Source organism: Pleurodeles waltl, chromosome 4_1, assembly GCF_031143425.1.
Source record: "Pleurodeles waltl isolate 20211129_DDA chromosome 4_1, aPleWal1.hap1.20221129, whole genome shotgun sequence".
NCBI classification, from domain to species: Eukaryota; Metazoa; Chordata; class Amphibia; order Caudata; family Salamandridae; genus Pleurodeles; species Pleurodeles waltl.
In genome coordinates this window covers 881,744,294-881,771,811 of record NC_090442.1, presented here as the reverse complement: position 1 = coordinate 881,771,811, position 27,518 = coordinate 881,744,294, and the positions used below count along the sequence as shown (strand labels likewise).

General features: G+C 44.1%; 1 protein-coding gene across 4 annotated transcripts in view; it reads left to right on the top strand.

The window, feature by feature from the left end:
- Nucleotides 1-26,528, top strand: part of MLC1 (modulator of VRAC current 1) — a 206,867-nt gene extending 180,339 nt beyond the window's left edge. Inside the window, exons 11-12 of one of the 4 annotated variants that reach the window (XM_069230093.1) lie at nt 20,447-20,625; nt 24,224-26,528. In XM_069230093.1, coding sequence (XP_069086194.1) covers nt 20,447-20,625; nt 24,224-24,242 — 198 coding nt within the window. In that variant the 3' untranslated portion in view covers nt 24,243-26,528. The remainder of the gene's footprint in view (nt 1-20,446; nt 20,626-24,223) is intronic. The other 3 variants (XM_069230097.1, XM_069230095.1, XM_069230096.1) reach the window with 3 other exon arrangements.
- The last annotated feature ends 990 nt before the right edge of the window (nt 26,529-27,518 follow it).

The window sequence follows — 27,518 nt, the reverse complement described above, 5'->3', positions numbered from 1 at the left end:
CTTGATAGGGCCACAATCCAAGAACTGTGTGCCGAGTTGGAGCCAGACCTGATGTCAGCTATCCGCCATCCCACAGGAATCCCCCCTCTAGTGAGGTCCTGTCAGTACTCCATTTCCTGGCCAGTGGGTCACTTCAGACAACAGTGGCCATGGCATCAAGGATGTCACAGCCAATGTTCTCTAACGTGTTGTCCAGATTGTTATCTGCCCTGCTGAAACACATGTGCAGGTACATTGTTTTCCCTTAGGTGGAGGATTTGCCCACAGTGAAGGGTGACTTCTATGCCCTGGGACATATCCCCAACATCATTGGTGCCATTGATGGTAAACATGTGGCATTTGTCCTGCCTCCCGCAGGAATGAACAGGTGTACAGAAACCGCAAAAGCTACCATTCCATGAATGTGCAGATGGTGTGTTTGGCAGACCAGTACATCTCCCATGTGAATGCCAAGTATCCTGGCTCAGTGCATGACGCTTACATTTTGAGAAATAGCAACATCCCTTATGTGATGGGGCAACTCCAGAGGCACAGTGTGTGGCTAATAGGTGAGCCCAAGGTCCCAACACAGTTGACATAGGTGTCTGGGTATGGGGTTGTCCCTAAAGGTTGGTGTGTGTCTAACAGTTGTCCCTCGATATTTCCAGGTGACTCTTGTTACCCCAACCTGTCATGGCTACTGACCCTAGTGAGGAATGCCAGGACAAGGGCAGAGGAACGCTACAATGAGGCACATGGGCAAACTAGGAGGATAATTGAGTGCACTTTCGGCCTCCTGGAGGTCAGGTTCCGGTGCCTCCATCTGACTGGTGGCTCCTTATACTACTCACCGAAGAAGGTGTGCCAGATAATCGTGGCATGCCGTATGTTGCACAGCCTGGATTTGCGACCTCAGGAGCCTTTTCTGCAGGAGGATGGACCTGATGTTGGTCTCGTGACAGCTGTGGAGTCTGTGGACAATGAAGAAGAGGAGGCAGAAGAAGAAGATATAGACAACTGAAACAACATCATCATGCAATATTTCCAGTGAGCCACAGGTAAGAGACTGGTACTGCTTCTCTCATATCATACTACTGTAAGACATTGCATGATTCTGCCTTTTTACCTCTATGTATGGACCCTGATATTTCACTTTGGCTTTCCATTTCACAGATCTGGGTACCACTTTCTGCCTTCTGCTATGTTTACTGATGCCCAATGTAGGAGGCTGGCCTGGCTTGTAGTGTGTACCAGAGGTACTTACACATTGTGCCAGGTCCAGTTATCCCTTATTAGTGTAGAAGAGGTGTTTCTAGCAGCTAAGGCTGATAGAAGGTAGCTATGGCAAAGCAGCTTAGGCTGAACTAGGAGACATGTAAAGCTCCTACTATACCACTGGTGTCATATGCACAATATCATAAGAAAACGCAATACACAGATATACTAAAAATAAAGGTACTTTATTTTTATCACAATATGCCAAAAGTATCTCAGTGAGTACCCTCAGTATGAGGATGAGAAAGATACACAAGCTATATGTACACAAACCAAAATTATGCAGGTTATAGCAAGAAAAGTAATGCAAGCAGTGTAAAGTTACAATAGATTGCAATAGGAGCACATAGGTATAGGGGCAACACAAACCATATACTCCAAAAGTGGAATGCGAACCACGAATGGACCCCAAACCTATGTGAGCTTGTACAGGGTCGCTGGGACTGTAAGAAAACAGTGAGGGTTACAAAAATAGCCCACCCCAAGACCCTGAAGGTAGGTGTAAAGTGCACCTACAACCCCCAGAGAGCACAGAAGTCGTGATTGGGGGATTCTGCAAGGAAAACCAACACCAGCAATGCAACAACAGTTGATTTCCGGACCTGAGTACCTGTAAGACAAGGGGACTAAGTCCAAGAGTCGCGACAGTGTCGAGAGTGGGCAGGAGCCTAGGAAATGCCAGCTGAGGGTGCAAGGAAGCTGCCACCGGATGGAAGAAGCTTGGTGTTTTGCAAGAATGAAGAGGACTAGGAACTTCCCCTTTGGAGGATGGATGTCCGATGGATGTCGTGAAGAAGCCTGCAGAGGTGTTCCCACGCAGAAAGACTGCAAACAACCCTTGCTAGCTGCAATGGTTGCGGTTAGGGTTTTTGGATGCTGCTGTGGCCCAGGAGGGACCAGGATGACGCCACTTGGATGAGGAGACAGAGGGGCACCCAGCAAGTCAGGGAGCCCTCACAGAAGCAGGCAGCACCCGCAGAAGTACCGGAACAGGCACTTCGAAGAAGAGTGAACCGGAGTCCACCCGAAGTCACAAAAGGGAGTCCCACGACGCCGGAGGACAACTCAGAAGGTTATGCACTGCAGGTTAGAGTGTCGGGGACCCAGGCTTGGCTGTGCATGAAGGAAATCCTGGGAGAGTGCACAGGAGCCGGAGCAGCTGCAAATCACGCGGTACCCAGCAATGCAGTCTAGCGTGGGGAGGCAAGGACTTACCTCCATCAAACTTGGACTGAAGAGTCACTGGACTGTGGGAGTCACTTGGACAGAGTTGCTGAGTTCCAGGGACCACACTCGTCGTGCTGAGAGGGGACCCAGAGGACCGGTGATACAGTCTTTTGTTGTCTGCGGTGCAGGGGCAAGATTCCGTTGACCCACGGGAGATTTCTTCAGAGCTCCTGGCGCAAGAAGGAGGCAGGCTAACCCCAGAGCATGCACCACCTGGAAACAGTCGAGAAAGCCGGCAGGATGAAGCGATACAAGGTTGCTAGTAGTCGTTTGGCTACTTTGTTGCGGTTTTGCAGGCGTCCTGAGCAGTCAGCAGTCGATCCTTTGGCAGAAGGTGAAGAGGGAGATGCAGGGGAACTCTGGTGAGCTCTTGCATTCATTATCTAAAGAATTCCCCAAAGCAGAGACCCTAAATAGCCAGGAAAGGAGGTTTGGCTACCTAGGAAGGCGGATTGGATACTAACAGAGGTAAGAGCCTATCAGAAGGAGTCTCTGACGTCACCTGCTGGCCCTGGCCACTCAGAGCAGTCCAGTGTGCCAGAAACACTTCTGAATCCAAGATGGCAGAGGTCTGGGGCACACTGGAGGAGCTCTGGGCACCTCCTCTGGGAGGTGCAGGTCAGGGGAGTGGTCACTCCCCTTTCCTTTGTCCAGTTTCGCGCCAGAGCAGGGCTGGGGGATCCCTGAACCGGTGTAGGCTGGCTTATGCAGAGATAGGCACCATCTGTGCCCATCAAAGCATTTCCAGAGGCTGTGGGAGGCTATTCCTCCCCAGTTCTGACACCTATTTCCAAAGGGAGAGGGTATAACACCCTTCCTCAGAGGAAGTCCTTTGTTCTGCCTTCCTGGGCCAGGGCTGCCTGGACCCCAGGAGGGCATAAACCTGTCTGAGGGGTTGGCAGCAGCTGCAGTGAAAACCACGGAAAGGCAGTTTGGCAGTACCTGGGTTCTGTGCTAGAGACCCGGGGGATCATGGAATTGTCCCCCCAATGCCAGGATGGCATTGGGGTGACAATTCCATGATCTTAGACATGTTACATGGCCATGTTCGGAGTTAACATTGTGATGCTGTACATAGGTAGTGACCTATGTATAGTGCACGCATGTAATGGTGTCCCCGCACTCACAAAGTCTGGGGAATTTGCCATGAACAATGTGGGGGCACCTTGGCTAGTGCCAGGGTGCCCTCACACTAAGTAACTTTGCACCCAACCTTCACCAGGTGAAGGTTAGACATATAGGTGACTTATAAGTTACTTAAGTGCAGTGGTAAATGGCTGTGAAATAACGTGGACATTATTTCACTCAGGCTGCACTGGCAGGCCTGTGTAAGAACTGTCAGATCTCCCTATGGGTGGCAAAAGAAATGCTGAAGCCCATAGGGATCTCCTGGAACCCCAATACCCTGGGTACCTCAGTACTATATACTAGGGAATTATATGGGTGTACCAGTATGCCAATGTGAATTGGTGAAATTGGTCACTAGCCTGTTAGTGACAATTTGGAAAGCAGAGAGAGCATAACCACTGAGGTTCTGGTTAACAGAGCCTCAGTGAGACAGTTAGGCATCACACAGGGAACACATACAGGGCACATACTTATGAGCATTGGGGCCCTGCCTGGCAGGGTCCCATTGACACATAGACTAAAACAACACATATACAGTGAAATATGGGGGTAACATGCCAGGCAGGATGGTACTTTCCTACACCCAACAACTGTCGAACATTGGTATGTGAAAATGAACATTGACATTGCTATTTTTCTGAGAGGTTACAATTACACATTTGTGAAAGTAAAGACTGACTCCAGATTGATTTGTGATTCAAGCGTGTTTATTTCTGTGCCAATAAGTGGAGGGGGCTGTGCAATGGGCTGGGGTGATGGTGGAGGACTGTCCATGGTAGAGTCCACTCTATTGGTATCACAGGTGCATTGTCCAAGGGGGTATAGGAAGTGGAGTAATGGCAGTTCAAGGTTGTCAGGGTGACATATTGGGACAGAAGGGTGACAATCAGGAGAGTCTTATTTCCTGGCAGGGGTCTTGGCAATGTTCTCTGTCTTGTTCCTGAATCTCAGCGACTGTTTGCAGGCTGGTTCTCCTTCTGCAGGGGGTGGGGTGCTTGTGGCCTGTTGTTCCTGTGGTGGGGCCTCCTGTCCACTAGCGCCAGTGGAGGTGGAGGGCTGTTCATCATTCAGGCTAATGTCAGGGGCCCGTTGGTGTGCCACTGTGCCCCTCATGGTGTTGGCCACATCTGCCAGCACCCCTTCAATGGTGACCAGGGTGGTGTTAATGGACTTCAAGTCCTCCCTGATCCCCAGGTACTGTTCCTCCTGCAGCCGCTGGGTGTCCTGAAATTTGGCCAGTACCGTGCCCATGGTCTCCTGGGAATGATGGTATGCTCCCATGATGTTGGAGAGTGCCTCATGGAGAGCCCCCTGGGCCTGTCCTCCACTTGTCACACAGAAGTCCTCTCAGTTTCCCTGTTATCCTGTGCCTCTGTCCTGGGGTCCCTGTAGTAGTGGACACACTGCTGATTGACGTGTCCTGGGGACAGAGGGATGAGCTCTCTGGGTGGGTGCTGTGCTGGTGTTTCCTGAGGGGGGAGGTTCAGTGGTGGTTTGTGACTGTGGCAGGGGAACCGACTGTCCAGAGGTCCCTGATGGGCCGGGCTGGTCATCTTGATCCAGGCGGACAGAGCTGCTGTCGTCACTGTGGGCCTCTTAAGTGGTGGGACTGGATATGTCTTGCACCTCCTGTCTGTTGACTTTGGGTATGGGTCCTGTTGGGGTGTAAATGCATAGTTATTGTATCTGTGTGTGCCATCTTGTGCAATGGGTGAGTTACCCTCTACTCCTGTGCATGGCTTATTGTCTTTGCCCTTGTGTGATTAGTGATTTTGTGGCCTGGGTGAGTATCTGTACTGAACATGCTCCGGTGATGGGTGTCCATGCGTTGATGTGACATGCAGGCCTTGGTTTTGGGATGTGTGGATTGTGATAGTGGGGTATCAGTTGGGTGTTGGGGTGATGGGTGTGAGGGTTGGGCTAGGAGTTTGTGATAGCATGTATGTAGGGTGGGGGGGATATAGTAGTAAAGATATTACTTACCAGAGTCCAGTCCTCCTGTTACTCCTGCGAGGCCCTCAGGATGCATTATTGCCGAGACTTGCTCCTCCCATGTTGTTAGTTGTGGCGGAGGAGGTGGGGGTCCACCGCCAGTCCTCTGTACTGCTACCTGGTGTCTTGCAACCACAGGATGCACCCTCCCCCGTAGGTCGTTCCACCTCTTCCTGATGTCATCCCGTGTTCTGGGGTGCTGTTCCACTGCGTTGACCCTCTCGACAATTCACCGCCATTGCCCCATCTTCCTTGCAATGGAGGTCTGCTGCACCTGTGATCTGAAAAGCTGTGGCTCTACCCGGATGATTTCCTCCACCATGACCCTTAGCTCCTCCTCAGAAAACCTGGGGTGTCTTTGAGGTGCCATAATGTGGTGTGGGTGATGTGTGAGGTGCTGTTTGTTGTGCTGTGTGATGTGTTGTGTTGGTGTGTGTTGTTTGAGGTGCGTGGATGTTGTGTGAGTGATGGTGTTGTGTGCCTGTGGATGTTGGTGTTGTGTTTGCTATTCTCTCTCTCTGTGCTTCTTCAAAAAAAATCATTGTAAGGGTTTTGGAGTAATGTGGGTGTGTATTTTATAGTGTTGTGAGTGTGTGGGTGTGGTGTGTGTATGTGTATCAGGTGTGTGTATTTTGAATTGTCCAATGTGGTTGTGTTTTGTAAATGAGTGTGTATTTTGAGTGCGGCGGTGTGTACCGCTAATGGATTACCGCGGTTGAATGACTACTGTGTTGATTCGTTGGTCATGATAGTGTGGGTGTAGTTCTGTAGGCGTGAAGGTGTAGGTTTTGCTATCGCCAGTTTATCTCTGACCTTTGGTGTGGCAGACTTTTGTGGGTGTCTGTATTGTGGCGGATTACGGGATGTGAGTCGTAATACCTGTAGCGGATTTCCTCCGTGGCCACGGTATCTTGACAGCCGTCAGCAGGGTGGTAAGCGGGAATTCCCCACAGGGTTGTTATGAGGGCCTTAGTACTTATACACGTGAAAGAAAACACACAGTGTTACAAAAATAAAGGTACTTTAATTTGGTGACACAAATACCAATAATTCCATAGAGACTATATTCCCTTAGGAGGTAAGTAATACACAAATTATATACACTAGTATGCAGAAAAAGGCATAAAAATAGTTAGAAAACAGTGCAATTAGTGAAAATCACAATAGGAAGAAATGGGCCTAGGGGAGCACAAACCATATACTGAGAAAATGGAATGACAAAATCGGTCCCCCACCTAGGTAAGTATAGTGTGTAGAGGGGAGCTGGGAGCAGTAGGAAAGCCCAAATGTAAGTACCACAACCCAACCCAGCTACCAGGAAAACAGGAGTAAATCACACTAAGGCCTTCACTGCAAAATTGGCGGTATTGTCCACCTACTGCCATGGTGACGGGCGCCAACATACCACCGCGTGGCTACCAGCCGTCTACGCGTATCATGACCGCGGACGGTATTCCACCAGAATGCTGGTGTAATTCCGCCGACGGTCATGGCGGTGGATGGCGATAAGGTGGTGCTGTTGACTGCAGCACCACCACACCAGCAAAACAACGCCGACCGTATCATGAGCAATGATACGGCCTGGCGGTGTTTTGCTGGCGGACGCTGCTTCTGACAGCTGCGCCACGGACCGTCTCCAGCCAGAGGACCCCCTGAAAGTAGGTAAGTCGGGTTCTCTGACTGGAGGGGGGAGGGAGGCTGTTGTGTGTATGTGGGAGGGGGTGTATGTTTTGTTATGCGTGCATACGAGTGTGAGTCGTGTTGAATGCGTGCATGAATGAGTGATTGTGAGTGGGTATGTATGGGTGCATGCGTGGGTGGTCGTGGGTATGCGTGTGTGCATTTCTGTATATGGGTGCACGTGTGGTTGTGTTTATGTGCGGGGGGCAGGAGAGGGAGGGGGAGAGCGGGGAAGGACTCTGGGGAGAGGGAGATGTGTGGCAAGTTTGGCACAAAAACCATGGCGGTAGGTCGGGTCGTAATCCCGAGGGTCCAAAAGCACAGAAGTGTCCAGGAAGAGCAGGAGCCCCTCCCCACCAGGATAAAGGTGCAAAAGGTGAACCAACGGTGAGAAGAAGAGTCAGCACTGCACCCAAGAAGACAAAGTCGGATTCCTGGAGGGTGCAGCTAATGTCCCATGCCGGAAGGAGGATTTCAGTCAGGTTTGCGTCGTCGGAGTTCACCCACAAGCCTTGGAACACGCAAAACTTGCGGTTAGTGGAAAATGACACTGCCAGGGACCAGGAAGGGCCAGGTGGACTCTACACAGGAGGGGAAGTCAGAGGGGGCCCTCAGCAACACAGAGAGCCCACAGAAGACCAGGCAATGCACAGAGGAGTCCCATAGGATGGGGACACAGGAGTTGCAGAAGAGGCCCACGCAGCACTACGAGAAAGGATCCCAGGCCGCCGGGGAACTACTCAGGGAGCTGTGCATCACAGGAAGGAGTGCTGGGGGATAGATCTTCAAGATGCACGAAGATCATGGAGGAAGGATGCCAACAAGCCTTGGCAGCTGCAAAGGATGCAATACATGGGAGTACTGTTTCAAGTGGGGAGGTAAGGGCTTACCTCCACCAAAGTTGGACAGTTGGAAGAGAGGACCGTTGGGACCACTCCAGTCTACCACCCGTGATGCAGGGTCCATGTAGCTCAGCAGGATAGGAGATCCATGCAGCCGGCCAACATCGCAGTTGGTGCATGCAGAAGCATGGGAGTGACTCCTTCACCCCAAGGGAGATTCCTTCTTCTTTTGGATGCAGGCTGAAGATGGGCTGTCCTCAGAAGATGCACGACTGGGAAAATGTTGCAGTTGCTGGAAGGAGCCAGAGAAACAATGTTGCAGAAGGTGTCTTGCTTCTTTGTTGCAGCTTGTAGGGTCCTGAAGAGTACAAATGCAGTTTCGTCGGTCAGAAGTTGAAGTGGAGGTTGAAGAGAGTTCATGCTGGAGTCTTGCAATCAGAATCTGAGGAACCACCCAAAGAAGAGACCCTAAATAGCCCTGAAAGGGGGATTAGTCACCTAGCTGGGTGACCACCTATCAGGATGGGGTTCTGACCACTCAGATGCTCCCAGAGTTCCCTGTCAACCTTGTAAATGTAAAAAAAAAATGTAAATTAGCACTTGTATAGCGCACTACTCACCCGTTAGGGTCTCAAGGCGCTGTACTCATACCGCTATGGAACCCCTCCTGGCTTTTCCCTGTGAGGCGCCCACTCCTGATTACCCCCAGGGTGAAGCCAGGCATCCAAGCGCTATTGGGGCCGTTGTGGAGATTAAGCAAGCTATTGCCCAGAGTTGCAGAGTGGGACCCATGAATTAGATTAGGCACCGAGGCGAGAATTATCTGGTCAAGGGGAATTGAGCCCAAGACCTGCCGAAGCGGGACTTGAACCCTGGTCTTGAGCCAGAGCTCTGCTTCAGGGTCTGCCGCACTTCTCCACAAACCTTGAATCCAAGATGGCAAAACCCAGGGACCCTCTGGAGGAGCTCTGAGCACCACCCCTAGTTGGTGATGGACAGAGGATAGGTCACGTGACTTTCCTTTGTCCAGTTTCACACCAGAGTAGGGACTGGATTATGCAAGGAGGGCACCAAATGTGTCCTGCAAAGCATTTTCAGTGGCTTAGGGAGGCTATCCCGCCCAAGTCTGTAACTCCTATTTCCAAAGGGGGGCGGTGTAACACCCCTCTCCCAAAGGAAATCCTTTGTTCTGCCTTCCTGGATTCGAGCGTTTCAAGCAACAGGAGGGCAGAAACCTGTCTGTGAGGTGGCAGCAGCTGGGGCTGCCTGAAAAACCTCAGAAGGCTGAAATTGCAATACTGGGGATCCTCTAAGGATCCCCCAGAGTGCATAGAATCATACAACCAATGCTTACAAATGCGTTGGGGTTATGCTTCCAACATATCTGATACCAAACAGCCTATGTTCGGAGTTACCATTATGTAGCTGGACATAGTTAGTGACCTATGTCCAGTACACACATAAAATTGTGTTCCTGCACTCACAAAGTCCTGGAAAATGGGTCTGGAATTTGTGGGGGGCACCTCTACTAGTGAAGGGGTGCCCTCACACACAGGTACTTGGCACCCTGCCCTCTGGGCTGAAAGGCCTGCCATAGGGGTGACTTATAAATGACCTGGTGTAATGAGAAGTGGCAGTGAAAGGGTGCTTGCACCTTTTCACACACACTGCAATGGCAGTCCTGCAGAACCCTTTGCTTATGCTCCCCATGGGTTGCAAAATATATGCTGCAGCCCATAGGGAGCCCCTGGAACCCTAATGCCCTGGGTACCACGGTACCATTACTAGGGATTTATAATAGGGCACCAGTATGCCAATTATGGGTGAAATACTGTGATAACAGTAACCAACAACTAAATTTAAGGGAGAGAGCATAACTACTGGCTTGTCTTCCTCAACTCAGATCCACGTCAAACTAAATGCACAAATTGTGAGCACTAAATAAAAATCAATAGACAAACATGTCTGTTTACTACAGGTAGGTATAACAATCGCCTCGGAAACCTCACTGAATTTTCAACTGCAGCTTTTAGCTGTAAAAGATACTCCTTCTATCTCAGTTTCCTTGACTTGCAAGCAAAATTTGACTCCAAATTTTACCCTCAACTGATCATCAGATTCTCCTGGTGCACTTAGGATTCACCCAACCTCCATCGAAACTAAAACTCCCTATAACACACATTCTATGAAACTGTCAACCACTCCCGGTTGACCTATTAAACAGACAAATTGCAACACCAAACCAAGTGTCTCATACACTTGTACAATACTCTGGAGCCTTGGACCAAGCAGGGCCCATATACCAACAACCACGTGGGCAATGTTTGACCACAAAGCACCACACACATGTGAAGATCAATGTCTTCCCTACACATACTCTTTGGAGTACGCAAAATCCTTAAACAACTTTTTTGGAGTACGCAAACTCCCTATATCTCACAAACATCACAATACACCTGTGATTTGTTTAATCAGGGCAAGCACAAAACCTATTTCATTCACAATCTCAATAGGAATGCTGAGAACATCTTCAAACAAAATTTGGCACCGTCCAATGTTTTGGGAAAGTCATGGTAGGCTCCTAGGGAGGCATAACCTTTAATTTCTGCTACTAGAAAAGTGTAGAATTATGGTACCATTACTAGGGATTTATAATAGGGCACCAGTATGCCAATTATGGGTGAAATACTGTGATAACAGTAACCAACAACTAAATTTAAGGGAGAGAGCATAACTACTGGGGCCCTGGTTAGTAGGATCCCAGGAGACACAGTCAAACACACTGACAAACAGGCCAAAAGTAGGGGTAACCAAGCTAGAAAGAGGCTACTTTCCTACAGGACCTATGTCTGGTCTCCTTGGATTATGTGGTGGAGTCGTGGAATAACTAAAGTCAGTTAATGGACCTGTCATGTCAAATGTCTGTTTCATCGGGATCATGACTCCTGTGTTTACATTCAATCTCTCCATTTCTACACTTGTATTCAAAATCTTCTGTTCATTACTCTTATTATTTCCCAGCGCAAACAATGGCTTAATGGGACCAATGGTAATGGGTAGTGACACAGCCTCCTTACTTGGTTGGACGTTTGGATCTCTAGAGTACAATACTCCTGCATTCTGACTTGTCAATGCAGACGTATTTGTCTGTGAGACTGCTGTGGGGGTGTATCTTGGGATTGTCTGGGCTTGCATTGGGGACATTAAATTTGGTGTAGACTCTATTTAAATCAATGTCAGTATCTCATAAACCTGTCTTATTAGGGGAGCTTGTCCTGTTGGCACTATTGTGCTTGGTGCAGAATTTACAATAGGGACACTTAGATAAATTCTGCGTATCTCAATCTGCGGCATAAGTGTCTGAATTGTGAAGGTGTTCGGGACGATATGGTTAACTTGTACTTGTCTTTGTGTATTTTCAATGGGTATCGGAACTGTAGGATCTGCACTAGTACTTGTACCTATTTCATGTGCTGTATATGGTGGGGGGCAATTTCTTAATCACTGCAAAATAAATTCATCATCATCTGATTCTTCATCATAGGTCAAAGACTTTCTAGATTCTTTTGGATTCTGCGCCCTCTCCTCAGAAGGATACAAACCTTTTTTTTGGTACCCTGTCTGGCATCGCTCTTGTATGTAATTGCAGGAAACATCTTAATTCCCTGTAACGTCTCTGTTCTCCAAAGTTTCTGCTCACTATCCCATCTCCCTGCAGCTAATGTATTCGCAGCTGTTCTCATTCAGTCTGGCCACTAACTCCCAAATACCTAATGCTTCTAATTGTGCAGGTCTCGGAGGAGGTTTTGAATTGTATAGTACTCTCATCAAATTCTCTTAGATTCTCAAATTAAAGGTTCCATGGGCAGGAAACGCTAAGCTCACTTCCTTCTCTGCATTTTCGCACCATTGTTTTAACCAAAGACATGGCGCAGCACCTTGTTCTTTGAATACAATATATGCAGGTGTACCTTCTGGCAGTGCAATTTCTCCTATTCTAACTGGAATGAGCACATCTCCCCTTAGGGCACTCTTTAATGCTTTAGAAAACTTCATTTCTGAATTTAAGCTATGCTTCGATCGAATCAGGAAGTAACTTTCAATCCCAAAATCCTTTTCATCTGCCTTCTCAATTATGCTTCACGGTTTTCCACCAATCCGTACGCTGCTTTTCTCACCAACCAACCTATCCCAGCGCGGACCTAGTGATGTCACACTCACACATACAGCGGCTGACAAAGCCCCCTGGCTTGTCTTCCTCAACTCAGATCCACGTCAAACTAAATGCACAAATTGTGAGCACTAAATAAAAATCAATAGACAAACATGTCTGTTTACTACAGGTAGGTATAACAATCGCCTCGGAAACCTCACTGAATTTTCAACTGCAGCTTTTAGCTGTAAAAGATACTCCTTCTATCTCAGTTTCCTTGACTTGCAAGCAAAATTTGACTCCAAATTTTACCCTCAACTGATCATCAGATTCTCCTGGTGCACTTAGGATTCACCCAACCTCCATCGAAACTAAAACTCCCTATAACACACATTCTATGAAACTGTCAACCACTCCCGGTTGACCTATTAAACAGACAAATTGCAACACCAAACCAAGTGTCTCATACACTTGTACAATACTCCGGAGCCTTGGACCAAGCAGGGCCCATATACCAACAACCACGTGGGCAATGTTTGACCACAAAGCACCACACACATGTGAAGATCAATGTCTTCCCTACACATACTCTTTGGAGTACGCAAAATCCTTAAACAACTTTTTTGGAGTACGCAAACTCCCTATATCTCACAAACATCACAATACACCTGTGATTTGTTTAATCAGGGCAAGCACAAAACCTATTTCATTCACAATCTCAATAGGAATGCTGAGAACATCTTCAAACAAAATTTGGCACCGTCCAATGTTTTGGGAAAGTCATGGTAGGCTCCTAGGGAGGCATAACCTTTAATTTCTGCTACTAGAAAAGTGTTGTACCTTAAACCGAGAGGCCTTGAGGGCCTCTTAAGGAGACATGACCTTCTGTCTATTACCAAAAACTGTGGACCATTACAACTGGGAAACCGTGGAGACCTCTTAAGGAGACGTAACCATTTACTTTATTATCTACTGGAAAATCCTGGAGGCCTCTTAAAGAGACGTAACCATCCGTCTCTCCTATCAAAATCTGCAAGAGCATCTGGCCTTATTTGGTCTTTGGTAATTTATTTATAAGGGGACGAGCTAGAGGTTTGATGAACCTTTTGACTACGCTTAGAGTGATTTCACCATGGACACAAATTATACTCTTGTACTACCCAATAACAATCATGTTTAACAAATCAAACATCAGAAATCTTGAGACAGTAATCTTTACACACCATGACCCATGTGGCAATGAATGACCACACCTTTTAGTAAAGTTAGAAAGGTTATTTTCCTAGATTAACAATGCTAATATAACATAAATGAATCTCAAATCTAAATGATAAGCATATACAAACAACACAGGCTGACCAAAGCGGCGAATAAATCTCATTCTTACCAAAGCATTTATCATTAGACATTCAAGAGTTACAGTGAAGATTAATAACATCAATAACTGAACAACAGAGATAGCATACATCAAGACTTGACAGGTGAATAAAATCAATTCTTTGTTATTACATTTATTTGCACGGGACACACTAACTAACCATCCCATTCGAATGGCATGTTTGGGCTTCATGCCAAAGTAATTTAGGGGTTTTACGCTTGTCTTGGATTATTTACATTTGGGACTTTACATTGTTCCAAGGTCCCCAGAGACAGAAAGCATGAATGCAAGCTGAAAAGGTCCTCCCACACAGACAGCCTTACAAGCAATACATAAGGGCTTCAACATAATCCTAAAATTCTGTGCATGCCAGTAAATAGCTGTCTAACCTCCATGTGATATCATATACATACCAAAGGGTAAACATCTCTGTGCCACCCTGTGGGTGAAAGCCCCACTGAATTAATACAATTAATTGTTACCAATAGGTGTGCCAAAATGCTGCACCATGAAATGGCGGTGTAAAGTAAGAGCTCCAGAAGACCAGGGCAAAAATGTTCAAAATCCTAATGTAAAAAGTGTGCTAATCGACACTGAAGCTAATTGAAGGTGAGTTGCATCAGCTGTGGAACCTGGGAACCCGAGGTAGGGGGGTGTTCAATTGCAAAGCAGACAGCACCATAGACTGCTTTGAACTGATATATGAGACTGAATAATTGTGGGTGCAGGACCCGTCTGACTGATCAGATGCCTGAAATGTGCCATTTCCTTAACAAACAAATCAGGTACCTCCACTCCTCAGGACCCCTATTCCCACACGTCCCACTCATACACAGAACCTGATCAAGGGGACGAGTGTTCTCTTACATCACGCCTATATCCCACTCTATGTCAGAGCTTCCTCCTTTGTTATTGAATTCCAGCAGAAATTGAAGATATGGTTTTTCAATTAACCAACAAGGGCTAGCAGAGCTAGGCACACACACCTGCTCAGTCCCAAGATACCCTCACTGGTTATAGTGTGCTAATAAATGCACACAACATAACATTTCCTGAGGACCAATACATATATAACTTCAGCAGTTCTAGCCTGCAACATGTGAGTGAGTAAGAGCAGGGCTGGCATGAATACAAAGAAACAAATATAACTGACCAAAATTAAATTACTTGTTGAGTAGTTGTGCTTCATGATATTTGAGGTACAGTACAGTGTACAAAAGCAAATGTAAGAAATTGGGTTATGGGTTAAGGTGGATGGAAGCCTCACTCAGGCAACAACTACAATCCTTGTCAGGGTGAATCACAAAAGTCGCTAAATGAACCTTTGCTTAACCATCTGGTAGCTTGTCACAACAGCAGAGCTTAGAGCTTAACTTAGAGGCAATAGTGTAAAGTATGTATGCAGTGCACAAACAGTAATACTGTGAAAACACCACACATGGACTATCTCAAACTAAAGAACAATAGTTGGGTTTATTACATGAAATGACACCATAACAACTATAAACAATCCTAGCAGTAGAACTGGAATAATGATTTTTAAAGTTTTTAGTGAAAATAGCTCCAAAAATCACAAAGGGCCACTTGCAGTTAACCAGTGGCAATAGTCAGGGTCAAAATCACAAGTTCAGGCTGACTGTGATTTTGAGACAGAAAGTACTGACGGAAGTAGTGGTGTGTTGATATGTCATAGCTTAATGTCATAGCTTAAACTGAAACTGTACTCTTACATACTTCAACTTTCATATTAAACTCAATTAATTTGATGTGCCATATGGGTTCCTATATTTAAACTATTAATATGGTTCACAAATGTATTTTGTTACTAATATGTTGTTGCAATAATCTTTCCTGAAAAGTGAATATTAATGATATGTTTGTAGTTGTATAAGAAAAGGGATCAAGTATAGAATTCTTCAGGGGAGGAAATCTGACCCACTTTTAGTACCTTAGGTTTATCCACTAGGGTTGCATTTACATACAGTTAATCTAAATTTACGTGTAGTTAATATAAATACAGGAATTCCTTTGGGCACAATACAATCAATTGAGTGCACAGTGTCTTTATTAACTATTTTAGTTTTCGTACGTAAGATTTTGTCTACAAAATGGGAGTGGTTTTGAAATCTTATCAGTTGAGTGCTTACTGTAAATAACATACAGTTAAATAACATCAGCAATTGTTTAATTTTCATTGCTGCTCTCACAATTATTTACCAAACTTTTTAGAAATGCTTATGAGAATTCAGAGAAACATTTCTACCCAGAGTTCTCCAGGATGCACAAACTTGAACGAATCTTGACTTTGTTTTAGGATTTATGGATGCCAAGTGTGAGAAAGTGAATCATTAGTTTAAGTGGATAGTAGTCCTCTTCAAGTAAGAATGACAGTATTCTTTATTAGGTCCAGTTAGGTCTCAAGAATTTAAACATGAGTTCAACCATTGGTGGCTGTAGCACAGAGCTGACAGACTTATCTTAGGAGACAATGTGTGAAACATTTATCAGTACAAAAACAGTTACAAAAGTAGACAACACAACATAATAGAATCCCACTCCAATTCATAAATATAGAGTAACTTATAACGAACAAATAGCCAAAAAGACAGAAAGCATATGTACAGAAGTGGAGATAAGATTTTTCAAATGTTTTGATGTTTCTAGTGGTCTAGTTTTTCCCATGAGTCAGAAGGACACATTTACAAGAAATGTGCAGTCCTTATTAGGTGCCAGTGTAATGAACTATGTTTTTATTTTGTTTTCAGCACTCCATCGCAGTGCAGCAGTTTTGTTTGTTCCTGCATTCATGTGCAGTTTTAGCCACACATCCTACTGAGTTTTATAAAATTTGAATAAACACCCACAGAAAAATTTCCCATTGCTCCCTGTATCACTGTTTCTGCTGCTCATTGGCTGTTACACCTCTGCCCGCTCCTTTGTTGTAACCCTGACACATTAGTTTTTCTTTTCTTTTCTTTGAGGAGGGCCTGGCAGCTGCAATTTGCTGATGGCTCCTCTTATCTTACAAAAAATACACTTTGGTACACTTTTTTTTATTTTGAAATTTACTGCTCAAAGATAGGCCTCAATCATCTACGAACAATGAATTGAAAACTAAAACAAAATGACCTCTGCACAGTTACCAATACCACAATTAATTGATCATTTGTGCATGCCTGTATTTGTATGCCCTCTCACATGAAATTCTGATAAATTGCCTTTGTCACTGCCTGTTTATCTGCAGCCTCCTGCCAGTATTTTATTCTCAGTGAAACTATGGGAGATGATTGGTGGCAAAACATTGTTTTTTTTACATTGGTAGAAGCAGCGAAACATTCTGAAGGGTCCATACATTAGACTAATAACTAATTTTTGCTTTTGGAATGTGTATCCATTTACATGGTAAAAGTGATCACTGTGTTGTTGCCCGAGGTTAGTAATAAATTGCTATATTTGTGCTTTGCATTGCGCAGAACTGTGTGTTTTCACTTCTGCTAAGACCTAGGGCCTGATTATGAGTTTGGTGATCTGGGGTTCACCATGGTGGTGGCAGTCCAACCGCCGTCTCCTCAGTGGTCCGACCACCCGATTACGATCAGTGTTTTCAGATAGCCACAAGACCGCCGACATTTGAGCTGCCTTGCCGGCGGCTGTTATGACCGCAGCGGTCAATGGTGGCAAAGCCGGCAATGGCACCGCTATGTGTACTATGGCCTGCCTCTCCACCATGGGGGACACCGCCGTGAAAAGGTCGAAAGAAAGGCAGGTAAAGGGTCACAAAAAAGGCCCAATGGCGAATACGCCCATGTAGATTGTGACCGGCGCCCAAGTTGTTCCCCTCGTTTGCCTGCAAAGTCAGTGTATGCATTGTTTGCCATGCACGACATGGAGCATGGAAACATTGCACCCAACTTATTGGAGGCCCATAGTGTATTTGGATTAGCTTCAGGCTCTCTCCTAGAGCCAAGGCATGCAGTTGCCTTGACTGCCACACCGACATACCGACAGCCCCATGGTAATCTTGTAAGGCGGCGGTTGGGAAGCCACCGGGTTGGCGCTGTTCTCCTGACCGCCCCCTGTGGGCTGCCTGTGCGATCGCCAAACTTGTAATCAGGCTACCTTTTCATACACGACTTGTCTTGGACAGAAAAAGTCCAGAACTGGCCCTGATGTGCTGGGAAAAAAATAAAATACATCAACTTAAATACTGACAAGTCCGCCATGCCCTGGCACACCTAACAAAAGGTCTCTCACAATGGAAGTGCAAACTACCTTTGGGAACTAAGTAACTAGCAGATAACTTTTAATTCAAAGAGCCAGCTGCAAGGTCCTCTGAAATCTAAATGTCCCTCTGGCCTCAATCAGACCTATCATGATAAAGTATAATATGGTGAAATTCACCTTTGATTCAGGAGATAATGGATAAAACTTTAGATACAAATATTTTTGTTGTTGGCTCTTCTCATAACATCTTGGGCAGAATAGGGTGGGGTACCTTTACAACAGGGAGATGTATTTACTGGGTCTGTAAATTACTCCTAAATTGTCGACTTGAAAATGAGGCACAACATTTAGAATCAGTATTTAATACAACACACTCTGCAGGTTTTGCCTTTGTATGGGCTATTTCCTCTGATATATTTTTCACATATTTGACCTTTATTCATCTCTCGTGAACAAAACTGCGAGGGTGTGATAATTATCATGCATCTTGTGATTCTGCTCTGCAGTCTTTGGAAACCAGATTGGAATCCAATCCTGAACATGTAATGAGAGCCCCACTGTGCAAAATACTTTCATAAAATGTGCCTCATTTAGACTCATGAAAGTTAATCAAAGGTACTTTTCTGCTTAGTGATAGAACACTTGTGAAAAGGAGTTTGCAAAAACTGTTAATACCATAATTTGATTGCAGTCATGATTTTTTTTAAAGACTTTTTCTAATTTCGAATCATTAAAATACACACTGGGCCGCCAAAAGCTTAGACTCATGTGAAGTGGGAGATAGGAACATACCTTTACTCTTTGAGCTGTAAGAAGTTAAAGAAGGGTTACCAAAACGGGCCAGATAGTAAACTTCACTTTCATTACAATAAATTCATTTTTAATAGAATTATCTCCAAAACTCATTGCTATTGGGTCTGGAGAAAGTTTTAAGTGTATTTTAACACAGGAATAGTTTTGATAAAATTGACAAGCGACTTTGGGCCAGATGTACTAACATTAGGAATACCGATTTCCTAATTGCGATTACTTCTGAATTGCAATTAGGAAATCAGTATTCCTAATGTATGATACTCCTTTGATTTTCATTAGCGATTCCTAGTGGGTCATGAATAGACCTACCTTATGCTTATTAATGAGGTAGGCCGCAATTTATGACCCATTAAAAATCACAGCTATCACAGGGATGCTGGCCTGCTGGGCTCAGCAGACTACCAGGGTCTGTGATTTGTTTTTTAAATTAAGCAATCTTTTTGTTTAAATGCAGCCCGTTTTCCGACGGGCCGTTTGCAACCGTAAAAATGCTTTGTACATCTGGCCTTTACCACAGCATTTAAAAGAGGGTAAACTAAAAACAGTATTAATGTAATATCACCTGAATTAGGAGTTACCTTCTGACGAGGACCTTTGCTATGATGGAGTTGGAGAAAAAGCCTGGGGTATATATCTATCAAAAACAATAGTACTTATGAAGTATTTCATTAGCATACAAGTAAATACAATCCACAAAATGCTACAGCAATACAATAAAACAACTCAGTAGTACAATTATTTAGAACTGTTATCATACAAAGTAACAGAGGATGTGACAACACCTATTAACATCTTAACAGGTGTATTAAAAGAAGAGATTTTAATATAAAATAAAATGATGGGGCCTCAGTCACTGTGCACCACACATCGCTAGGCAAATACTACATACATACATACATGCATACATACCCACATGAAATGTATTACACAGTATGTGAATGGTCATGCAAAGTATTATTCTATATTATTCCTTTGCTGCTCATTTATATTGTTCTTTTATATACTTTTTTATTTTACTGATATGTCAGCATTACACCGTCCACATGACAAGACTCTTCCAGTACACAACCCAAGCACACCACACATGGGCACAGCAATACTGTTCCACTCTTCATTTCCACGCAAGATTATACATACAGGTGTACAAACACAATCAAACAATAAATCCTCAGAGGCATATAAACAAAGATTCCCTACATAGTCCTGGAGTGTTAGCTTTGAACTAAAACAGCCACCGACTAGAGTGTGATCCACGTGATACTTGTAACTCTAGCATATTGATGCATCCTATATTTTGAAGATCCATTTGATAGTCTATTGTCACCTAGTCTTCCGAGAGCCAGCATATACCAAGCATGTGCACTCCATATATCCTTAGGCCTAGAGGACTATGATGCAGTTTTGAGATAATCCTCCTCCATATCACCATAGAACACTATGGTTTCAACCTTTATCTTTTGTAGGCGGTAGTTCCTAGTGCCATGCCTTTGAAACTCTTTCACCAGCAGTAATAAAAGATTCAATAATTTCCTGGAGCTCACAGGTGCCTTTACTTGCGTCACTTAGCAAGACCATCTTTGGCATCATGACAAAGGAATTCCAGTTCTATCCATTAATATTTTAAAGATCTCCAAGTAGAAGTTGAAAATTGGCGAGCACATCCACACTAATGTTTGCTTCTTATTAAATAGTAAACCTGAAGGTAATATTCGAAGTGTCTGATGACTTAAGTTGCCATTCCCTTTTTGTTTTTAGGAGTCTTATGATGCCTTGCTTTTTCTTCTAATGCTGATGCTATTAACGCAGGCCTGCCTTATCACTGCAACTGTTATCCACTGTGTAAACTACAAAACACAAATGCAAATGCTCAACTGTTCATGGGACATGTCACACATAAATAAATCAGATCATCGAACAGTAGTTGTGAGTGAAAGGTAAATCAACCATTTTTTTTATTCAAGGATTGTGCATAATGTTGTTGTCTTGTTGGTAACTATGTCTCTTTTCACAAGTACAAGATTGTCCAGGCGAGCTACAGACTCATTGTTGTAGATTCCATTTCCAGTCTTTACCTCTAAAAAGATTGTGTTCTCAAACTGTTGGCTTGCTTAGAGCTGAAATCAATATTCAAGACAATAAGATTACTCTGCACGCCTTTTATCATTCTCAATCCTTCATACCATTTTTACTTTGTATTACCTTTTGCCTGAGAAAGAAATGTTGGGAGTAAAAAGGATGGAAAGAATAGAGCAGCCATTGATGAAAGGCAGCAAACATTGGAAACATTCAACATAGTTTGAGATTTTATTCAAAGAAGCATTCAACAGCCTCATGTTCAAGGTATCCAATAAATGTCAACACTTAAATTCATTGGCAAAGTCAATAGGTCTGAGCAGTGAAACCAGTTGATTTTGCAATGCTGCTAATTGCTTAGATATCCACTGCAAATGTGCATGCTATTGTGGCAGACATCCTGAAACAGGCTTTAAAACATTACTAAGTACATTAAAAGATGGTAGCCACAAATGTGCATGCATGCACAGTGGCCATCTGTAAAAGCATTTGTAATGTCAGTAAATGCATCCAAATGTGCATGCATGCACAGTGGCCATCTGTGAAAGCATTTGTAATGTCAGTAAATGCATCCAAATATGGTTGCCCTGATGTGGATGCATCTGTGGCAGCCATCTTTAAATTGGATTTTTTCAAATAAAACAAAACCATTTGAAGGTGCCTGCTGCACAAGCATGCACACACATGCTCAAAAAATTATTCAAAGTTGGCTGCCCGTCAACTAAATGGCTGGCAGCAAAAAGTGTTAAAAACGAGATTTAAACGGGGGGTCAAAAGAATGCTGGGTGAAGGTGTAACAAGAGGAGAGGGGAATACAGAGGAAGGGAAGCAGGGATAAACAAAGCAAGGTTTGTCATCAGCATTGGAAAGATACCCCTTCCAGTCATAACACTGTGAGATCAGAATGCTCATGGGCAGGACAAGCACAAGAACAGTGAAGAAAGACATCAAATCAACAGTAGTGAAGTAAAAAAGACTATAGAGCCATCTAGTCACGAGAAAGGAACTGACCCAAAGCCCAATATAAGCGTATGTAGTGTACTGGAAACAATTGATCAGGCTAACAGTCAGCTAAAACTGCCTGCATCTAAGATATAATAAAAAAAATTGAGTGTTCAAGTCAGGTATTATCTTTGCATTGAGCAGCACATCAGTTGTGTTGACAGAAATAGACATGATCAAATCCGCCCTTCCACAACTTATCAAGTACCTCATGCATACTATGTTCCCCCTTGTTTCTCTTACTGAGTGAAGCCTCATATGGATACCACTGACAGACAGTCCTGCTTTTCTCAATATTTGACATACCGTTAAGAATGATAAATGATAAGCCTCTGCAGAGAAGAGCAACTGCTTTCAAAATCTGGCAGCCATGTTTGCTTATAGAAACATCAGAAATTCACTCAAAAACACACTCAAATCAATGTTGTGAGTGCGATGTAAAACCTAAATTCAACACTTATTGTACATGGTGTAAACAATAACAGAGATGTGTGTCATGGCCTCACAAATGACATTATCAATGACATCACTGATGACATCTCAAATGATGGCATTGATAACATCATTGTCATACACAACATCACCAATTAAATCATCTATGACATAACTGATGTCTGCACATATTGGCTTGCCGGTTCCATTTTCAATGGCACCACTGCTGTCAATACAAAGGACTTTGAAAAGCTTCATCTTGATGGATCTTATACTCCGGTACCACCAACTAAGATTTTTTTCTGAAACCACTATTGTTTGAAGAAAGATAATGGGGGTCATTCTGACCCCCGCCGGCGGCGGATGCCGCCGGCCTGGCGGGAACCGCCAGAAGACCGTACCGCGGTCAAAAGACCGCGGCGGTCATTCTGAGTTTCCCGCTGGGCTGGCGGGCGACCGCCAGAAGGCCGCCCGCCCGCCCAGCGGGAAACCCCCTTCCACGAGGATGCTGGCTCCGAATGGAGCCGGCGGAGTGGAAGGGGTGCGACGGGTGCAGTTGCACCCGTCGCGATTTTCAGTGTCTGCCACGCAGACACTGAAAATCTATGTGGGGCCCTGTTAGGGGGCCCCTGCACTGCCCATGCCAGTGGCATGGGCACTGCAGGGGCCCCCAGGGGCCCCACGACACCCGTTCCCGCCAGCCAGGTTCTGGCGGTGAAAACCGCCAGAACCAGGCTGGCGGGAAGGGGGTCGGAATCCCCATGGCGGCGCTGCTTTCAGCGCCGTCGTGGAGGATTCCCTGGGGCAGCGGGAAGCCGGCGGGAAACCGCCGGCTTCCCTTTTCTGACCGCGGCTTTACCGCAGCGGTCAGAATGCCCCCGGAAGCACCGCCAGCCTGTTGGCGGTGCTTCCGCGGGACCGCCAGGGTCAGAATGACCCCCAATGTGTCCTACATTGTTGATCTACATTCTGATGCTTTTCCCCTACAGTCATTTTTCCTAGTGGATGATGTGGTGGGAAAGTATCTTTGGACAATATCTATGACAGCTATCGAGACTGAATACCAAGTAGGCACCAGAATAAATCAAAGTTTAGGCTCCCTAAGCTGCACTCAGTGGATAATATACTTGCCTTTACTTACTTGATTTCCTTAGGCACAGCTTAAGGAAAAAAACTTTCCTTGACCTTACAACATTCCCCGATTCCTAACTCATGCACAGCGAGTGAAAGGCAAAAGGCAGAGATTCCAGGGTATGCTCTGCAGTACATTTAACCCCATCACCCATAATAAATACCAATCCACTGTGCGAGTGTGTATGCAATACACAGTAATCACATTTGGTCTTGTGCAGTACACAGGCTGAACACAGACCAGATGAATTGTACACAAGTGGAATATCTTTCAAGCACAGTCTGTCGTCTGACCCCTTCCACCTACCATCAACATAAAATGGCTTAGATCCTTTTGCTTTGAATTGGAGGTATGGAGTGATATCTTCAACAATTTAGTTTGCTTCCTTCTCTTGAACCAATTGCACATGACACATTGCCATTGAGAGTGCGGAGGAGCTACGGCTCATGAGAGGCAGAGCCTTGTATGGGTCATGCTCTTCCTCTCTTCTTTCAACAACTGTAATAAACTGCATATTATTCCCCCTGTATCTGCATGTATGTATGGCTCATACCATTAGTTCTTGTGCAGACATTATTATAAACAAAGTTAAACCCATGAAGTGAGATATAATCTAACTTAATTGGCCTTGTGAGTATAGGGGTATTTGTTTTTCCATGTTCAGTAACTGTCCTAAGGGGTCTATGTGGCAGCACACAATGTCTTCTGGAGTTTTTCAACACTATGGTAACATTGCTGGATCTGGTATTTTGACTTGAAAAATAATCAAATGGGCAAATGTATTTTTGTTGGTATGGTTGTTGATAATAACATGTTTTATTGACCCTCTGATATTTTTTACTTTTCCACTTTAAGAGTTAATGAACCACATTCTGAAAAATATTTGTCCTTAGGTATCCCACAGCACTATAAAGGATTTTGAAAAGGATACAGCATGGAAATCTGTGGTGGGCCGGATGGCACAGTGACATCGATGTTTTCCTGGACAACCAAATACTATATTGTGATTCATGTGTTAGTGCTTTTACCACCGGAGTTTGCTACATGTATACATTCAATATTTTATGCAATTTAGCTGTACCTTCAGATGGGAATTATATGTTTTTGTTGGAGTGAAATGTGATACTTAAAATATATTCATTTTCTTGTATGCTAAAGCTAAAGCTAAATCTGTAAATCAGAAATCTTGCAAAATTGTTCAAAATTACTTAAGTTTCGAACATTATATAGGAATGCTTATGTCCCTTAAGCATTGTGTTTGACACATCTTTTGTACTAAATAAAAGTACTTGTCATCAGATACTACACTTGTATGATGAATACATCAAAGAAACCTCTTTGCAGTAAGTGTATTACCATTTAAAGCAATTTCGCTGTATAAAGATCTTGTTTGTGCATCAGTACCCACTCTTCAGGTGGTGCTTTGAAGCAGCACAGAGGCATGGAGGTGAGAGAAATAAACCAAAGTTATAATGACAACTCAAAAACAGATACCAAGATACATTAAATGATTAAATTGATGGAAGGACAAGATCTATACTACCTTCATCACAAAGGCCAACTTCACACTGCTTTTGATGCATGCCTTTCTGCGAAAGCATTCCTAGATCTGAATGCTAACAGAGATTGGTTCTTGCCACCATGGAAATAGAATATATTACTACCCCCTTTTCAATATATAACAAAATGAATGCCAAATCCAACAAAGTCAGTGCCAAAGATAGTCCTTCCTCTTCACTGGAGGACCACATTTCAGTCTGAGTTGCTGTGAGATCTGCTCATTTCTTCCTCATTCTGCTCTACCATCTCTGTACCATGTGTGGTTTCCTCTTAACTCCTCTGTCTACGGTCTGTTCCATTTAAATATAAACATCCTCAGAATACAGCAGCATTTGTCCTTCCTTCATAACATCTTCTCCTGCATCCTGAACTTGTCTTTTAAACAAGGCTACCCTCAACACGTTCCATTTTCTCCTGTCCTGAAGTTCAACTCATGATGCTTCTTGACTCTTAACAGGGCATTAATGATATAGGACACTGCCACGTGTATGGCCGCTCTTACAATGTGATTCATTCTTACGACCATCCCATTACTTTGCTCTGTGGGTGGTAAGGAGGTCTCTGTTATTTTTTTAGCATAGTGCCTGTTACTTCACATCTTGAAAAGCTTCCTTTTGGTCTCCCCCCATTCAAAGGGTTGCTGTTTCCTAGGGTGCTTATGTAATGCCTCTGCTTTCCTGCTGTAGTGAAAATACAAATTTAGCATAGTATTTTGTTAACTAGATAGATAGGACCTTAGTTGCTCTTTATTTTCTTGTGCATTGCTTTTAGTAAGTTTTTTGGTTTTACCCCTTGCCTAGAAAGCATGTGTCCCAAATACTTCACTTAATACATTCCAGTTTGCCATTTTCCTTTTTTAGAAGTGAATCGAGCCTTTCCCAGTATGTTAAAAACATTTCCTGTGCCTCATTGTGTTCTATTGTGTTTTTTTCAGAAAACAGTTTATAAACCTAGAAATGATGTGGACAGTTTTTGTTTTTTAACAAATTGTGTATATATGTTTGGAATGTGAGTGCAGCAGCTGCTAAACCAAAATGAAGTATCTTAAACTGAAATGTACATTATGATGGTACGAATTATGTAATGCTTTTTTAATCTGGTGGAGAAGAGTTTTGTGATAGGCTGATTTCAAGTACAGTTTGCTACACATGGTGTTCCTTAAAGGGTGAGTAACTGCTTATTGATCTCTAGTAGTAGGTAACTATCGAAAACAATATTCGTGTTTACTCTGTACAAATAGATACAGAAACCTTCCATCTCTTCTCCTAGTTTTAACTACTGGTGAAAGCCACTCAGCCAATTCTACTTGCTTAATTATTTCTTCTTCTTCAAATTTCTTTAGTATGACTTTTACTTCTTGACTTACAGATGGGGCTGGCCTCAGACAATTGTGTACTGGTACACAACCAGGCCTCGTTTTGTTTTTGTGCTTGTATCCTTTTAATTTTCGAATTTTGTTTTCAAATAGTTGAGTTTCTTTAGCAATTCATCAACTTCGTTTTCCACAGCTAACACTTGTTCGCCATATCAATGTTTTAATATTATATTCAATTTGAGCTGTTGGTGTGCTTTTCTCTGCTTCTGCTACGTACACTTCAGAAATATAAAATCTGTTCTTGAACTAAATTTTTTCTTTTCAAAAACACATCAAGTCTCTGTTTCCACCATTCCTTCCTTTGAATCTGATGTCACTAGTTCTTGACTGCATGTCTGGCACCTATGACTTCCATGTTTCTTTGCATGAAATGGTATATAGTGAGCCAGAACCTGTTTGTAATATCATTTGAGTGTTATCTATAGCTTCCTGCATCCTGCGCCTTGCCTCGGCTTATCTTTGTCCTTTTTTTTTCTCATGCTTTATTATTTTTTTTCTTATCTTTGTTTCTCTCTTGCTTGTGACTTCTCTTTTTTTATCCTTGTTCTTTTATTTTCACATGCCTTCCCTTGCTTTTCCTCTCTTGTCGCTCTCCCTCTGCTGCCCCGCTCCCCACCCCCTCACCACGCTCCTTTCACCACTGCCGACTGGTTTGCTCCAGCCCCCGCATCCCAGCACAGCCACTGCCTTCTGCCCTCCAAGGGCTACTTAATGGAAGCTGCTGCATGACTCCAGTGAGTATCCCTAGACCACATACCTGGTCCTGCCAGTCACTCTCCCTCACTGCTATAGCACAGAGGCATCGCTCCTCGTCCTCCAGCTGAGCAACTGTGGTTCGAGTCCGGTCACTACCGAGTTCTTCTGCTGCTTCCTGCGCCTGGCCTCTTCCTTATATTTGTCCTTTTCTTTTCTCATGCCTTATCTTTTTTCTTTTCTTTGTCTTTGTCTTTCTTGTGACTTCTCTTTTTTATTATCTTTGTAGTTTTATTTTCATGTGCCTTCCTTTGCTTTTCCTTTCTCGCCACTCTCCTTCCCCTCCGCCGCCACTCTTTTTTTTTTTTTTTTCTTTATTTAGTCCTCATTCAACCCCGCTTACTGAGTCACCTCTTAGTTCCTATAGCCTTCTCGCCCTCTAACTAAGAGAGAGACTCTAGCCAGGGGATGCACCCTTGTATCTCCCGGTCTGCCTGAGCAAACCTGCCGAAGCATCAAACGGTGGCTAATCACTGGACAAGAGAAAGAAAATAACCAAG